Here is a 16,949-nt window from a genome sequence, read left to right as displayed (position 1 = left end):
CCACTGAGCTACATCCCTGGCCCAATGCTTTGTTTTTTAAAGTTGAATCATTTTCGGTTTATCCAAAGGTGATGGTGGTACTTTATCTTTCCTCCTGGCAGAAATTCAGATCAATGGCACCAAAGCCTCACTTTGAATTTCAGCAGCCCTTGCAGCTGCCTTCTGAGTGGTTCCAGATGGGAATTAGTGTGGCAACTCAAGCTCCAACCTCACACTCAACTTGCTCCTTTCTCCCATCACTCCCTCCTGCTCCTCCTGTCTCCTTAACTCAGTCATTGCTTAGTTACCCAGGACAGACTTGCATATCATTTTTAATGCCTGTTCCTTTAGCCACCTCCTCGAGCCAGTAGTGAATATCAGTTGTGTGATAAGTCCTATGGTCCCGTGCATGCCATTTCCCAAATATTTCAAAACCTCTCTCCTTCCTTCTATTACTACTACTTGACTTTGGGCAATTACTTAGTTTTCCTGTTTCTTGGATTCCCCACCCTTAAATAAGAAATTATATCTTTATATCTTCCTCATCAAGTTGCAAAGATTAATGAGATAACAACTCAGAATACTAGCAATTATTTAGATAGTGACTGGAACGCATTCTGCTTACTGAATGAGCTCCTAATGAGTCTCTATTTTGACACCCTTCAGTCTCCTCTCTTGCTGTAGTTCTGAAGATCTTTCTGAAAGGCAAATCCCTTTACCTTCATGCTACTCTTCTATGAAGAAGCCTCTCTGTGCCCTAAATTCCATACCCAGCACCAGGGTTGAGGTTATAGCTCAGTGGGTAGAGCACTTGCTTAGTATGCATGAGACTGGTTCAATCATAAAAATAAATAAATAGTTAGATTTGAAAAATAAATTCATGCTTTCCATTGCGCACAGCAGACAGTGGGTAAGGAGCTTGTGAGGGCGTCACTCGGAGCCCACTCCCCATCCCCCATTCTCCCTACTTTCCAGGCACTTACAACACCCCAGTGTCTTCCCTCTCCCCTCTCCTGGCCAGCTCCTCTTCATCCCTCAGGTCTTCAACCAGGCTTGCTCCCCAAAATCTTTCCTGGTTCTACAAGATCAGGTCAGATGTCCCTTTTCTGTTTTTCCTGTCTTTAATCCCAGTCAAAATACTTTATCCTTGACTTGTAATTGCTGCTTTACTTTTTTGTCTCTTCCATAAAACTTTGATTTTTTTTTTTTTTAAACAGGGTCTTTCAGGGGCTGGGGATTTAGCTCAGCGGCACAGCGCTTGCCTGGCAAGTGCAAGGTCATGAGTTCGATTCCCAGTACCAAAAAAAAAAAAAAAAAAAAAAAAGACAGGGTCTTTCTATGTAGCCCAGGCTGGCCTCAAACACATGGCAATGAATTTCTATGCCTCAGCCTCCTGAGTGCTGGCATTATAGGCACGTGCCACGCCCAACCACATTTTGATATCTTTGAAGTCACCATGTCTTGTTCACCATTGTACCCCTAGCAAATGTTTGATCTACCGTAGACAGGCAACAAGTATTTCTTGAATAGATATGAGGAGAATATTATAAACTTCATTTTCCTTCAGTAAAGCTGAGGATCTTATTTCTGACTTATGGTCACACCAAGCTACTCATTAAAGAAAAAAACAAACCTGTAGAAATTTCTCTGACTGGGACATCTGGTGGGGATTTATGCAAGAGGAAGAAGGTGCATCCAGAGGTGATGTGACCCATCTAAGACACCCCTCACCACCACCCCCACCCACCCCACCCCCACCAAAGTGAAGCTGGGATAAAGACAGACTGGCCCTGACTGCTGCTGTACTTAATGATGATGAATCATTGTCATCTTCAGACTGTCGTCTAGGAATAGGGTCTTCCTCTGGCAACTTGGAACCACATTGCAAGTTTGGGTCTCAATTGGAAGAGCTTGTGCAGAACTCAACTATTTGCTTTCTTTTTTTCTGGCTTTTTTTTTTTTTTTTAACAAGGAACCAAACTCAGGACCTTGCACTTCCCAGGCGGGCTCTGTACCACTGAGCTATACCCCAGCCCCAACTATTTGCTTTCAGTTTGGCCTTTGGCCAGTCTCTGAATTCTCTAAAGGATTATCAGTATTTGGGGAAGGTCCCACGTTCTGCACTCTCTTGCTCTCTCTCTCTCTGCCCCCCCTCGGTCTCCCTCCCTCCTCCTTCAGTGCTGGGTATGGAACCTAAGGCCTTTTACCCCTCCAACCTTTTTTTCAGACAGTCTCACTAAATTGCTCAGGCTGGGCTCAAACTTGTGTTCTTCCTGCTTAAACCTCCCAGAGTGCTGGGGTTATGGGCATATTCCACCACATCTCGCTATCTTTTTATTCTTTTAATAGTGTCTTCTAAAGAACTCAAGTTCTAAGTTTTGATGAAATCCAGTATTCTGATAGGATTTTTACCCAAGATTTCCTTTTCTAAATCTCCACATTTGTAGCTCTTGAGGCATGAAACTTCAATCTTCTGTTTTTAGGCGAAGGAGGGAAGCAGAAGGCTTTCTGGACTTCAGGGTTGTTTGCATACATGCGCCCTTGACTGGAGTGTGGCTTTATCCCAGGCGATACTGCGGGCGTACCTGCCTCTTTGGCCCTGCTCTGCAGAAAGCCCTGTCTTGGCCCTCCTCCAGGTGCTGCTTTTCTACTGCAGCCAAGGATACATACCCATCCACAGCTCACTCTGCTGTCTTCTTTTTCCACCTTGCTCCCCACATTGAACCCAGGGCTTTCCTTCAGAGCTATATCACCAGCTCTACTCTCATTTTTTATTTTGAGACAAGAGCTCAATAAATTATTAAATTGCATAGGCTAGGGGCTTGGTGTGGTGGCCCATGCTTGTAATCCCAACATTCAGGAGGCTGAGGGAGGAGGATCACTACAAAGTGAGTTTAAGGCCAGTCTGAACTGCATACTGAAACCCTGTCTCAAAAAGACAGAAAGAAAAAAGAAAAAAAAAAGTTGCATATGCTCGACTTTAATTTGCAGTCCTCCTGCTGACTCGGCCACCCAGAATGCTGGGATTACAGACATGCATCACCATGCATGGCTTCCTTTGTCTAGATCACAAATTCCAAGCAACCAAGGCCCTTGGAATTCTTTGCCCAAACAAACAAGCCACTTCCAGTCCTCATCTTCATGTTCATTCTCTTGAGAGCAAATCAACCTACCTGTACATACCTTGAGAGCTGGAGGCGGATGGAGAGTTTGGACCTGCACGCTAGACTGCCTGCCAGACGTATGGTTTGGGGGGAATTGCCGGAACAGCATGGAGCCAGAGCAGAAAGAGAAGCAGGCAGCCTCCACTCTATTCTAGCTTCAGTTCAGTTCCAACATTTCCATGAGGGATTTATCAGAGTCAGAACCTATGAGAAATCCAGATTTTTGTATTAACCAAACCCCTTGCTTTGACTTTTTTTCTTCCTTCCTTCCTTCCTTTCTTTTTTTCTTCCTTCCTTCCTTCCTTCCTTCCTTCCTTCCTTCCTTCCTTTTTCTTCCTTTCTTTTTTTCTTCCTTCCTTCTTTCCTCCCTTCCTTCCTTTCTTTCTACATGTTTGCAGTACATAGTGATTACATTCACCATGGGGAGCTGGTACATGTAAGATATCTCCTTTTTTCATCCCTTTGCCCTCCTTTCCAAAATCCAGATTTCTGAGGTGAGTGGTTGGATGGGTGAATATACTATTTGCAGAACCAGAATACACAAAGGAGAGTGTGGGATGGTGCCAAAGGCTCTGAGTTAATTAAGGTATTTAGCAGAAGTCTGTGGAGCATCAACTCATGTGCTTGGCATAAGGTTAATGAGACAAAGATTCTGTCCTTGGTGAGCTTATGCTTGGAGAAGGCAGTAAAGATTTTATTTATATCTGTATAGATCTATATCTATATCTATATATATATCAAGGTGGTAACTAGTACAATGGAGAAATAAAATGAGTGAGTGAGGCTGCTTTTAGGGTGCCGTCCAGAGATATCATCTGGTTTGGGGCACAGTTCAGTGGGAGAGCGTTTGCCTAGCTTGCATAAGGCCTGGGTCATCTCCAGACCCCCACCTCCACATCTGAGCAGAGTGCCCACTGAGTAGACTGGCAGCAAAGTATTCTTAGTACTGCGTTTTCTGAAAAGCAAATGAAAAGGTGCTGAGGCAGCAGACAGGACAGGAGGAGCCGCCAGTGAACGGTGTGGATAGAGCTCTGTGAGGAAGGGATTCAGTGGCTGAAGATAAAAATCACCTCTAGAGGCCAGCTGCTGAGTCTGAGAAACCTATTATGTGTTATCATATACCTAGCAGGCATTTTAAAATGTAAGTCCAGAGCTCAGAACCAGAAGTGGAGCTTTAGAAAAAGAAATGAGACTAGCTAGTGCGAAAATGGTAACAGCAGGAAAACCACACAAGGGGAATGAGATGACCCTGATGAAATGAGAAAATGTAAGGAAGGATGGAATCCTACAGATACGGATGGACATGGGGAAAGGACCCAGAAGGAAGGACTGCAGAACCCAGGGAGGAAGGAAGGGAGGAGAGTCACGGGGCAAAGGGTGTGTCAATTTCAAACTATCCAAATTGCCAGGTGTGGTAGCTCACACCTGTAATCTCAGCACTTGGGAGGCTGAGGCAGGAGGATTGTTGCTGAGTTTGAGACCAGCCTGGGCTACAAAATAAGCTCAAGGTCAGCCTGAACTGCATAGCAAGACCCTGTCTCAAAAAGACCAAAAAATAAAATAAAATCAAACTATCTAAATGCAGCAAAAATGTGTAATGAGATTCAGTATTTGAAACTCTGTAAATGGAAAACTCTAAATATTATGCTTATTATTAATGGTGACTAGAGAGCATATTCCCCTTGTCTAATGGATATCTTAACTTAAAGGTAATGAGAATTTAATTACGGAGTTCGCTTATATCCATTTCGTAGTGGTTTATTGAATTTCCAAAACATATGCAAGCTATAGTGAATATTATGATTACTCCATCCAATCACACGGAAGTTGGGAATAGGACGCCCATTCCTGATACAATCTGATTTTTGAACTTGTACATTTAACTTGTACTTGAATATGGATAATACTATCTTAGAATTCCTTTTTTTTTTTTTTTTTTTTTTGTACCAGAAATTGAACTCAGGACCTTATACTCTAATGGGTTTTAGTTAAAAGGTTAGAGTAACAACCTCCATAAAAGATTTGTGCCAGATAGCTCTTCTGCCTGCCTATAAGAAAGCCTTAACATAATTAGAATTCAATCCAGGCACAGTGGTACTGGTTTGTAGTCCCAGCACTTGGGAAGCTGAAGCAGGAGGATCACCATGAATTCAAGATCTGTTCGGGCTACACAGTGACTTCAAGGCCAGCTTGAAAACTACATAGTGAGAAAATGTCTGAAAAAAAAATTCAAAGGAGTTACATATAACATCTCCTAGAATGTGATTTCTGGAATTTAGGCATCAACCACTACTGCTGCCTGTGACTATCTGCAGAATTTAGTGTCAGTGGGTGAGGGCACTGAAGTCCCAGTGGGGAGTTGCCAGGCAATTCCCTTGCTGCGGAACGGCAGAATGTTGTGACCAAGTGTTCAGTACTCTTAAATTAGATTTGACAGTCCTCCCTGGATTTAAAAGTTGATTTATTTAAATCTTTCTTTCCTTTCCTTTGTGGTATTTGGTGTTGAACCCAGGGGGCTCTCCCACTGAACTACACCCCCACCCTTTTTTTTTTTTTTTGAGACAGGCTCTCACTAAATCGTTACACTGCCTGTACTGGCCTTGAGTTTGCGATCCTACAGCGCACTGGGATTACAGGAATGTGCCACCAAATGCAGCACTTTACTAGTTTTGATTAATCTCTTCTGTTGGTGTAGTGTAATGATGGAGAGGAATCAGGAGTTACACTAGCGTTTGGGTCTCTGCTCTGACTTCACCCTTAAGTGTCTCCCTTAAGGAGGTAACATGGTGAGTACTTAACAAATGTTAACGAAAGTGGACATCAGGGCACTTGTAAGTCTGTATAATTCCAGCATTCTGGGAGGTTGAGATTGGAGGATTGCAAATTGCAGCCTGTCCTGCACAATTTAGCGATTTAAGGAGACCTGGCTTCAAAAAAGGGGCGGGGATGGGGGCTTTTAGCTCAGTGGGAAGGACTTGGGTTCAGTCCCCAACACTGTTTTTATTTTATTATTTTTTATGTATTTATTTTTTCCCAGTACTGTTTTTAAAAAGTGGCTCACATAGGCCTGGAACTTACAACCCTTCTGTCTCAGCCTCCCAGAGTGCTGGGATTATAGAGTGTGCCAGTTCAACACATGGTTTTTGAGGGGCACCTTCAAACCACAATAGGTTAACAGTAATGAAATTTTGGTTTATAGGTTCTGAGATGCTCGGTGCTCCAGTGGAGTGCATCTGTAAATCCTGCAGACCACTTGACCTTGGCCGCCCCCACCCCCGCCCCCGCACCAAGGTTGGGCAGCCGGAGGTTGGGGTTGGGAAGTGTCTCGGTTACTTTTCTCTCCTTGCTGGGACAAACTACCTGATGCCCAAACTTAAGGAAGGTAAGGTTTACTTAGCGCACAGTTTGTGGAGGTTTCAGTCCATATTGGCTGGCTCCAAAGCAGGTGGCACATGGCAGAGGGCAACAGTTCACGGCAGCGAAAGACAGCAAAAGCAACAAGAGCAAAAGGGGGCGGGGACGGTAGTAAGCAGCCTCTTTCGGTTCCTTATATTGCATGCAAACTGCCTGCCCCAGGCCGGGTGTAGCCCTCACACTTATAATCCCGACATTGGACCATGAATCAATCATAAACTCTCGAAGCCCGCCCCATGACTGCACGAAGCATTGGGGGGATACACCCAGACGCGAACCATAACGGGAGGTAAGGGCTGGCTGTTCACAAGGGAGAGGGGAATGTTTCTGTGGGGTGAGGTAGGTTTGGATTAAGGTGAGGACAGGCAAAAAACCAGTAGGGGTAAAAGGTGAGAAAAACAGGTTGAAGAGTAACAGTTATTAGTCAATTAACCCTTTCCCCTTCGTAGCTCTTTTGGCTTCATAGATGGACCTAAGTGCCCTATCTACTTAATAAATATTAATCAGCTCCAAAACGGGTGGGGAAAGGTCCCTGCCGTAACACTTGAGCTACACACTGCTCTTGAGCCATGGCTACTTGATGATTTATCCATGCTGCCATCAATGATGTTTGGAAAGGAGCCTGAAAGAGAAAGCAGCAGTTCGCACATCCTTCCAAAGGCTGATTTTCTATACAGAATTCTCCAGCAAAACGAGGAGGCAAGTCAGTCTTAAATCGTACTCTAACTAGAGCCAAAACGATGACCTAAAGAGGGAACGGAGCGTGAGGATGGGCGTGTCTGGAGCGCCAGGGATTCCCGGCGCTGGATTCCCGGCGCTGCAGCCCCGGCTCCCGGGCGGGAGTGCCATGGCGGAGTGGGACCGGCGCGGACCGTAGGGGGCGGGCTCTGATGCGGCCACGCGGCGGCGCGAGGCCTAGATTTTCAGCCACGAACCCGCAGCGGACGCGGAGGGAGGGGCCTCGGCTATCCCGGGGCCTAGTGCCCCGCAGCCTCGTTACTACCAGGGACTCCCACCACAGACCCCTTTGTGTGCCTGCCCCCGCCCCGGAGGCGCCCCAGCCAGGGGCGCTGAGGGCCCTCATTGGTTCAGCCGACAGCTGCACCGATTGGCTCTCTACTCGTCCGGCAAGGGCCGCTTCGCCTCATTAGTATTGGTCGTCGGAGGTGCCTGTCAGAACACCTCGGGAGGTGATTGCTCGGCGCCACGGAGTCCCTGGAAGCAGTTCCGGGAAACCCCGCGTGCTGCCGGGATCGCGTCTCTGTCCATGAGGGGGGGAGGGGGTGGCGCGCGCGCCATTTCTAGTCGTTTTCAAAGCGCCTCGCGCTGATTCTCACGGGCCCGGCCGCCGGCCCCAGCTCTGCCCTGGTGAGTCTTGCGCCGGCCCTTGGGGGGAGGAGCCGGGAGCTGCGATCCGACCCGACTGGGTCCGGCCCAGGCTCGGCGCCTTGTCCCTAGTTTCGTTTTCGCTCCGAGGCCCCGGGGGTGGGGGTGGGGATGGGCTGGGGGCGGCTTCGGCCTCCGGCGTGCCGCTGTGGGCCCAGCCCGGCCGAGGTGCCTCCTGGCCCGCGCTCATCCCCCCCCCCCCCTCCCGTGCCCGTCCCTCCGTCCGGCCCGCCGGGCGCCCTCTCCGCGGCCTGCCGCGCCGGGCGTGCTTTTCCCGCCTCCGCCCGCCGCTCCCTGCAGCACGGCCCGGCCCTGCGAAAAACCCGAGGCGTCCGGGTCCCATCGGCTTCCCCACGCCGGGGCAGCCCGCTCCCGTCTCGGCCCGGCCGGGTTTCGAGTGGGATGGGTCGATCAACGAACGGGTCGGGTCGGGCTTGAGCGGGTGGGGTGGGCAGAGGGCGGGGTGCAGATCCCAGGGATACCTGAGCCCGGAGAAAACTTTTTGTGTGTGAGCAGAAGCTGGAAGGCAGATTTCTGTGGGAAGCCTCCCTCCCCTCCCCCATTCTGCATGCTGCGAGCCGAGATTTGAAGGAAAAAATGACTATGAGAGGCCGTGAAACTTAGGCTTCACGTGGCGCCCGAGAGAATTCTGAGAATGTCAGAGGCGCACCAAATTGGAAAAGCGATCCTTTTTCTTACACGGTAGTAACCGTATTGCCAAAATTAAATAACGAAGCCAAAGGGTTTTGAAAGGTACAGCCCTTTCACATGACTTGTTAGAGATTTTTACTGTTCTCAAGAGGCTGGATTTATGCCCCATGAGTCAGTCGTAGGGTAAGGGCTTGACACTCCTGAGCCGTGAGAGAACCCGCTAGATTTCATTTCGTTAGTTCTTTAAAAGCCCGTCTCTTGACATGAAGAATTTGCACAGAGATGTTCAGAAAAATATCAGGGAGGAACTAGTACGGACTTACAAATCTCCCAGCAGCCCCTTTTAATCTTATTTAAATTGCCTACTTTTTGCAAAAAAAAATGTGTAGGTCCAACGACTCCAGTCACCTTAGTATATTTGCTGCATCCAGAAATATGGTTTGGCTATGTGGCATTGTGTTGAATTGACAAGAGTTTTAAATGGTCTCAAATGACATAAAAGTCTTTTAAATGAGTACTTTGTATTCGGCTTGAAGAGAGGTTTTTTTCCTTGATCTGAAGGTTTTATTTTCTGGAATCTAATTATTTTACATTTTTTGTTAACGTTTACAAACTTTTGTTTGGAAAATTTTAACCCAGTTTCAACTTCTCGATCTTTTGCAATGAATTGGTGGTCATGAATATTTCTATCTTGTGCTTAATACATAATTTGTCTTTTTGCTTTACACATTAAAAAAAAAAAAAAAAAAAGAAAACCTTAACAGATGGTCATTGAACTTTGCTGTTAAAAATTTGCCTCTTTTCTGTAACTAGTAGTATTCCCAGGTGCAATGCTGTGAGGGTCTTGTGATACTGAGAACTTCTGAGTTCTGATGATCTTAAGAGGTAGTATGGGGGCGGGGGTGCTGGGAAGAACAGAACTATATGTTCCCAAAGAGATTTTGAAGCATTTAGCTACCCAGAATTGAACCACAGTCTGCGTCTCTGTAGACATGAGAGAACTATCCAGTCTTACTGTTTTGTGATCATGAGAAGTCATTGGTATTTATCTCATTTTCAGAGTAACACTTCCTTCATTTTCCTTTTTCCTGCTATTACCTCTTTCCCGCCTTGGTCTTTTTCATTAACCGTGGACTTTGAAAAGTTGTTTCAAGACAGAGAACTGCACCTGGTGCATTTGCACAGCGTTTGATAAGCAGTCTGGAAGTGTGGTTATCTTAAGTTGTCTTAGTGCCTTTTTAAAGGAGATTTGTATTTTCTTTATAGCTGATGAGGTTTCTTGAGTTTCTTCAAGAAAAAGGCATTTTCTTGAGATCCTCCTTTGTGTCTTTTATTTCAGTGTGTGCTGCAATGTCGTTATTCTGCTGGCCTGTTATCTTCACATTATAATTTTCCATAGACAAATGCACTTTAATTCCCTGACTTTTGAGGCAATATAGAGACTGGTCTTGTATGGTTTTATTACTTACTCTCTTCAGGGAATTGGTTCGTTCCAACATAACGTATAGGCTGAACATACAAAATGGTTTTTGAGAGGTTAACCTCAGGAATAGGACTGAAGTTTGTTCAAATTAGGTAGTGTTTGTTGAAATTATTTGGAAGAAGTTAGTTGTCCATTCTTCAATATGTTTTTACATACTTATTTTACTGATTTGAAAAATTCAATATATACTCGTGATTTTTTTTAAAGAAGCAACCTCAATTATAGCTCACTTTTATGTAGATTTAAAACAATTGTCTTTAGCTTTTAAACTTGGTCATTTTTTCTTTTAAATCTGTGAATGGGAATAGCAAATTAATCTTAGAGTAAAACTTAATGTGAAAGTTGTGTTTTTTTGTTTTAAGTGAGGTGGAGAAAACCCAAGCCATCAGCATGTTGAACTAGAGACAGCAGGGACTTATTTCACACCTATATTGTATTTGAAGCAGAGCCAGGAAAATTGGCAAGTTCTTAAAACTTGATTAAGTGGTCTGTGGGTGTTCATTCTGTTTTTAAACCAAACTTCTAAAAACTGTATATGAATTGAGAGCTGAGGGGCTTTTAGGATCTTGTGATTTGTTGATCTGCTCACCAGGACACAACAGCTGCTTTTGTTAATGAGCATTCTACCTTCAATAAAGTCAAGCCTTTATTAACCTGAGTGTACATGAAGTTCCTTAAAATCTATGCTTCCATGTACATTTTCTACAGTTTTACAGAATTATTACTGAAAATTTAGGTCAGATACATCACCAAAGGCATAAAGTATTATTTTGGATAGAGGTTATTAGCAGCATGTGTACAAATTAGTTTAGATAAATCATGCATTGTCCTACAAACTAGTTATTTCTGGCTTAATGTAATATAGCTCCTGAATTTTTTCCAGCAGCATAATAAAATGGCTAATCAGGTGAATGGTAATGCGGTACAGTTAAAAGAAGAGGAAGAACCAATGGATACTTCCAGTGTAACTCACACAGAACACTACAAGACACTGATAGAGGCAGGCCTCCCACAGAAGGTGGCAGAAAGACTTGATGAAATATTTCAGACAGGTATAATATGCATTTCTTGTTTCTGACTGGTTATGAAAGTGAGGGCAAACCACTTTGAATTTTATAGATTTTTTTTAAGGTTAAATAATGCTTACTGTTTCTGATCTGTGTAGAGTTGAATATTGTTACTTTCCCTTCATTGAGGACATACAGTACTGGGTTTGACTTTGATATTCTTATTTCATTATTTTGAAGCTTTCTTAGTGTTGAATATGCAGTCTTAGTTGTTACAGAACAGTACATCAATTTGTTTTAGATTTACCACCAATTAAAATGTATGTTTCAGCATACCAAATTTTGCATTTTTTCCCCCTTAACTGAAATTAGTGATCATTTTGCTTTTACTTTTCTACTTTTATCTTTTAAAAAGTGATTGTTAAAATAGCTTAGGTCTTATTAGGTGGCGTAATAAGAGGAGTAGTTAGACTGTATTGTCTGAAACGATATTAAATGTCAGACTCCTTGAGAGTTTGTGGCCTGTCTAGTGTCAAATAGACAGAAATCCACATCTCTCAATAATTTGGAAGTGTTTGGTTTGTAACAGCTGCTTTTTTTAAAATCCAGAAGTCCCATGGTTAAGTGCTAAAGCAAATTTGACATCTTAATATGGTTGGTTGTAAGCGGTTTGAAGTTTTAAAGAGAGAAATATTTATCCTTAGGGAGCGTTGTTCGTAAATAAATGTGTCCTTGTCCTTTGGGGCCATAGATGGAAACTTTCTTCCGCTGTGTTTTGTGTGCCTATTGAGAGAGAGCATGAGAGAGAGAGAGAGAGAGAGAGAGAGAAAGAGAGAGAGAGATTGATTTTGAACAAACTGAATTGTCTCACTCACAAATGTGTCTTCACTACAGTAGACAAGCTGGATTTTATTTTTACCTTGTCATCCTTAAAAATTGTTAAGTCTGGCCAGCTCAGGATGTTTTAGACTAAAATGACTTACAATGGCTTACAAAAATGACTCCTGGGTAATGGTCTCATTTGAAAATCAGTCCTCAGGAACTTTCTGTGACAGTCTGCCTAGAGAATTGGCAGTGATCTGCTTAGAGATGCTCTCCTGGAGAGTGTTTTGTCATTGCTAAGAGGCTGATGGTTTGGGTATAGGATTGGATTGACAGAATGGATTGATGAGTGTCCTGAGTTGTGGCTTTGGGTGGTGGTATTGAATATTAAAGTAGGAAAACTCCCAGTTATTCAGGCATGCTCATTTTGAGCTTTAAAAAGTAATTTTGCAACTACTTTATCTTTAAAATTTATTTACTGTAAGAAATAAAGTTCCTTTTGGCTTTACCAAAATGGAGTCACTTTTGAGTTAGTTCATGTGGGCTTAATCTGTCAAATATTTCCATTTTCCATTGGATCAATTCTGAAATAGATTACTTATATATAGAGACAAATTGTAACACAGACTTAACAGTATCAAGAAATTCTATTTAAAATTTGGTAGATCCCTGGTGTGGTGGCACATGCCTATAATCCCAGCACTTTAGGAAGCTGAGGCAGGAGGATTGCAAGTCTTGAGTCCCGCCTGGGCAATTTAGTGAGACTCTGTCTCAAAAAAAGTAGAAAAGGCTGGAGAAATAGCTCAGTGCAAAGGCCCTGGGTTCAATTCCTGGCCACCTCCCCCCCAAGAAAAAACCCAAAAAACTTAGTAGTTGTTCTTGTGGAGTTAAATGTACAATACTACATATGTAGAATTGTGTGCGTATATTTCCTATATAGTTTACTTGTAAGTCCATAAAATTCTTACTGCCATTTGAAAAATATTGTCATTATTGACAGTGTTGTGAATGCCGCAGCATCTTTTAAATCTCAGCTTGTTACCTCAGAAGAAAAAGAATGCCTTAAAATATGACTTTCAGAATTGATTAATCAAGCTGCATTTGAATTTTCAAAGAGTTTTAAATTATGCCTTTCCACATTCTGATTGCAGCAAAATAGATGTTCAGTTAAATGGATTTCAGTTTATCATTGGTGCTGAGGAGGGAAAGCTTTTGACACTTTTTGGAGAGTGGAAACAATAAAATTGGTTCTCATATTTTTTCCCACCTCTTATGTAGTAAACAGCTATGGCAATCCATACTTTGAAGGTTTATCCTTGGGAAATACAGCGTGTTCTTAACCATTCTTAACAGAAACCAAAATTTGTTACATGAATGTTTAATCTGTAGTACAGTGTGTACATCAGATTTAACTTTTTAAGATTTAATAGTGAGTTGGAAATGAGTTTTAGGCTTTTTTTGTGGGTGGAATTAATGTTTATAGCTGTTGACATTTTCTCTGTCATTTTCATAGTTATTGCACTCAGCTTTTTTATATAGTATTTGTATAGCTGCATATGTAGTTAGTAACAGTATATACAATTCTTAACAGACTTTTAATAGGACAGTTTAGCTTACCCCTTTTATTGCAATAATGTTACCCCATTTTAATTTAATTTTTAGGATTGGTAGCTTATGTCGATCTTGATGAAAGAGCAATTGATGCTCTCAGGGAGTTTAATGAAGAAGGAGCTCTGTCTGTGCTGCAACAGTTCAAGGAAAGTGACTTATCACATGTTCAGGTAAGGTTATTCTCAGAAATGTCTTTGAACGGTTAGTTTTCTGAAATTATTTTCCCATTACAGTATTTTCCCCCACCTTGAGGAGTAGTCTTGTTTGTGACTACTTGTCCTTTAGAAAAGTTGGGGAAAAAAATACCCATAGGAAAGAGTTTCAGTATATGTGCTGCTGAAGTGAGCACTTTTTTTTTTTTTTTGCGCTACCAAGGATCAAACTCACAGCCTTGCGCTTGCCAGGCAGGCGCTTATGCCACTGAGCTATATCCCCAGCCCCAGGAAAGAGTTTCAGAGGTACAACTGTAAAGCAAAAATCTCCCTTTTGCATTGTGTGTAGTAAGTTACTTTAAAAACTTAAAACCAAGGTTGGATGATTGTTACTATTGGGTTTTTACATGTTTGAATTGCTCAGATTTTTTACATTTTTGTATTATCTGATCCTGTTTTATTATCTTGGAGGGAAATAATGTTGGTGGGAGGAAGGCCTTCAGCCATCTGGCAAAATAGTCCAGATTCAGTTAAATATCAACAAATGGAAGACTTCCCAGTATAGACAATAAACCCTAAGGTCTGCACTGTCTTAGTGCTGTCTGCTCAGTCTTCACACATAGTAACCACTCAGCAAGTATTTATTAAATGAATAAATATTTTTAGATTTTGGTCTTCAGTTTTTGTTTTTTGAGGCATGGTCTCACTATGTGTTCAGGCTGGTCTTGAACTCACTATGTAGTCCAGGCTGGCCTCGAACCCATGGCAGTCCTCTTGCTTCAGCCTCCTGAGTTCTGGGATTACAGGCATGTGCCACTATGCTCTGCCAAAAATTTTGGTCTTCAGAAATTTGAATTTAATAATGTATTTGATGCTTCAGAGATTCCTGGTAATTCTTTTTTTTTTTAATTATTTACCTGTTTTAGAACAAAAGTGCATTTTTATGTGGAGTTATGAAGACCTACAGGCAAAGAGAGAAACAGGGCAGCAAAGTGCAGGAGTCCACAAAGGGACCTGATGAAGCAAAGATCAAGGTAATATGCGACTAGAATAGTTGTAATGTTCTGTGAAAATCTTTAATGCAGATGTGCCCTCATTCCTTGCTCTTCTGGCTATGAATGACATATTTATTGATGCTTCTGAAACAGCTTTGTGGATTGATCTGCTAATGTCTCTTGGTTCACTTTATTTCCAAGCAGGCCTTCTCTTCCTTCCTCCTTGCCTGCTCCCCTCCCTATCTGTCGTTTTTACTGTACTGGGGATTGAACTAAGGGCCATTCAGCACTGCCCTACATCCCCAGCTCTTTTTTTATTTTTATTTTTGGTCTTTTTGAGATGGGGTCTCGCTATGCAGTTCAGGCTGGTCTTGAGCTCACTTTATAGACCAGGCTGGTCCCAAACTCCCAACAATCCTCCTGCCTCAGCCTCCCGAACTCACAACAGTTTTTCAGCCTCAGCCTCCCGAGAGCTGGGATTACAGGCGTGCACCACCACGCCCGGCTTGTTTTTTTTTTTTTTTTCCCTGTACCGGGAATAGAACTCAGGATCTTGCGCTTGCCTGGCAGGTACTGTGCCGCTGAGCTAAATCCCCATCCCCTCCAGCTCTTTTTAAAAAGTCCTTCTTAAATTAACCAATTGGGTTCAAAGTTGTTGCTTGCCTGCCTTAGCTTCCCAGAGAACTGGGTTATAAGCTAGTCACCACCTTCTGCTTTTTATTTTTTCTTTTCTTATGAGACAGGGTTTTACTATACAGTTCAGGCTGGCCTTGAACTCACTTTGTAGCTCAGGCTGGTCTTGAAGTCCACAGCAATTCTCCTGCCTGGAACTCTGGAGTGCTGGGATGACAGGCGGTGCCACTAAGTGGTGCCTGCATCTTACTTTTCTTTCTATAAGGAGGTGTTATTTTAATTACTTCTTTCCTTTTGAATTTTCACTTAATCAGTTTCTTTATTTGTAGAATGGGAATAGTAATTGTGTTCTCCTGACAGAGTTGTGAGGATTAAATGAATTAACATATGCAAAGCACTTAGAATCTTGCCTAGGATGTAGCAAGAACTGGGTAACTGTGAGCCATTATCATTGTTATTCCTTAGGTAAACTGCTCTGAAAGGTAAATATAAGGCTTTTAGTGAAGAACCAGTGAGCCTAATTCCCCTAATTCTTTAGTCAAATTGGTGTTGATGCCTAGCCTTGTGGGGATATAACCCAGAGCTAGCTCTATGCTCCACCACTGAAGTAAATGCCCAACGCACACTTTTTCATTTGAAATAGTTATTTTTTAATATTTATTTATTTATTTTTTGGTCTTTTTGAGACCGAGTCTCGTTGTGCAGTTCAGGTTGGCCTTGAGCTCAGTTTGTAGCCTAGGCTGGTCTCGAACTTGCAAAGATCCTCCTGCCTCAGCCTCCCAAGTAAGATAGTTATTTAATATTATTTAATATTGAAGTTGTTTGTATGGGTGGTTTATGTTTTAGATAGGAAATAGAACTTGTAATTCCTGTCATGTAACTAACTTACATACAGTACCTTTGTACTTTTCCCCTCAATCTGTAAAATGGCATAACTTCATCTTATAAAAATTTTGTTTTTGTGGGTGAGTGGTTTGAGACAGGGTCTTGCTGTATAGTTGAAGCTGACCTTGAATGCACTATGTAGCCCAGGCTGGGCTCGAACTCGTGGCAATCCTCCTGCCTCAGCTGCCCGAGTGCTGGGATTACAGGCATGTGCCACCGTGCTCAGCATAAAGTTTTAAAATAATTAAGCGAAGTTTTATTTGAGGTACCAGTCTTCATTTAAAAATGCCTTATTAACATTCATTGAATAGACTTATATAGTATTTCCTTAAAGGTAGCTATTTGTGCTTGATAAAGTATGTTATAGATGTAATATATATATCACATATTTGCATGTTATTTATATAATACACATATAGTTTATATTTATAGATATTATATGTATTTCTGTGTTTAGAAGTACAGAACCTTAAACTAGGTGTGATAGCACACTCTTATAATCCCAGCTTCCTGGGAGGTTGTGATAGGAGTAGGATCAAAAGTTGGAAGCCACCTGGGTGACTTAGTTAGGCACTATCTCAAAATAAAAATGAAAAGCTTAGAGCTATAGAGAGACCCTGGGTTTAATCCCTGGTACTGAGGAAAAAAAAAAAAACGGGAAAACTTTTGGAAGAATAGGCTTAATGCATGTATCTCTGGGATCCCAGGGTTGGTGATGGTATCTAAAATCTGTTTTGCTGATACTGTAGAGTTTTTAAAATCTAAAA

The 16,949-nt window shown here is 42.5% G+C and overlaps 2 protein-coding genes across 6 annotated transcripts in view; both read left to right on the top strand.

Annotated features, from left to right (window-relative positions):
• The first annotated feature begins 7,785 nt into the window (after positions 1–7,785).
• Hnrnpr (heterogeneous nuclear ribonucleoprotein R) overlaps positions 7,786–16,949 on the top strand; it is a 36,190-nt gene continuing 27,026 nt past the window's right edge. For 2 of the 4 annotated variants that reach the window (XM_005394759.2, XM_013519518.1), the window contains exons 1-3: positions 7,832–7,925; positions 13,569–13,687; positions 14,596–14,703. In XM_005394759.2, the coding sequence (XP_005394816.1) occupies positions 14,623–14,703 (81 nt within the window). In that variant the 5' untranslated portion in view covers positions 7,832–7,925; positions 13,569–13,687; positions 14,596–14,622. Of the gene's footprint in view, positions 7,926–10,960; positions 11,130–13,568; positions 13,688–14,595; positions 14,704–16,949 lie in introns of all 4 variants that reach the window. The other 2 variants (XM_013519517.1, XM_005394754.2) reach the window with 2 other exon arrangements.
• On the top strand, positions 7,936–10,943 carry LOC102012918 (atherin-like). 2 transcript variants are annotated; one of them, XM_013519519.1, is made up of 2 exons: positions 7,936–8,349; positions 10,440–10,943. In XM_013519519.1, the coding sequence occupies exons 1-2, from the start codon at positions 8,055–8,057 to the stop codon at positions 10,472–10,474; spliced, it is 330 nt and encodes a 109-aa protein (XP_013374973.1). In that variant the 5' UTR covers positions 7,936–8,054; the 3' UTR covers positions 10,475–10,943. The 2 variants fall into 2 exon arrangements, with proteins under 2 accessions (XP_013374973.1, XP_005394809.1); XM_005394752.1 differs by having other exon boundaries at positions 7,936–8,365.

Source organism: Chinchilla lanigera, unplaced genomic scaffold (genome assembly GCF_000276665.1).
Source record: "Chinchilla lanigera isolate Chin_1 unplaced genomic scaffold, ChiLan1.0 scaffold00051, whole genome shotgun sequence".
In the NCBI taxonomy this organism is placed as follows: Eukaryota; Metazoa; Chordata; class Mammalia; order Rodentia; family Chinchillidae; genus Chinchilla; species Chinchilla lanigera.
This window is presented reverse-complemented; position numbering and strand designations above follow the sequence as displayed.

Coding starts and splice junctions, on each gene's coding strand:
- LOC102012918 (XM_005394752.1), top strand. CDS start 8,055: ATGGGCTGGGGGCGGCTTCGGCCTCCGGCGTGCCGCTGTGGGCCCAGC. Junction 8,366..10,439: donor ATGGGTCGATCAACGAACGG/GTCGGGTCGGGC, acceptor TTTTGTTTTAAG/TGAGGTGGAGAAAACCCAAG.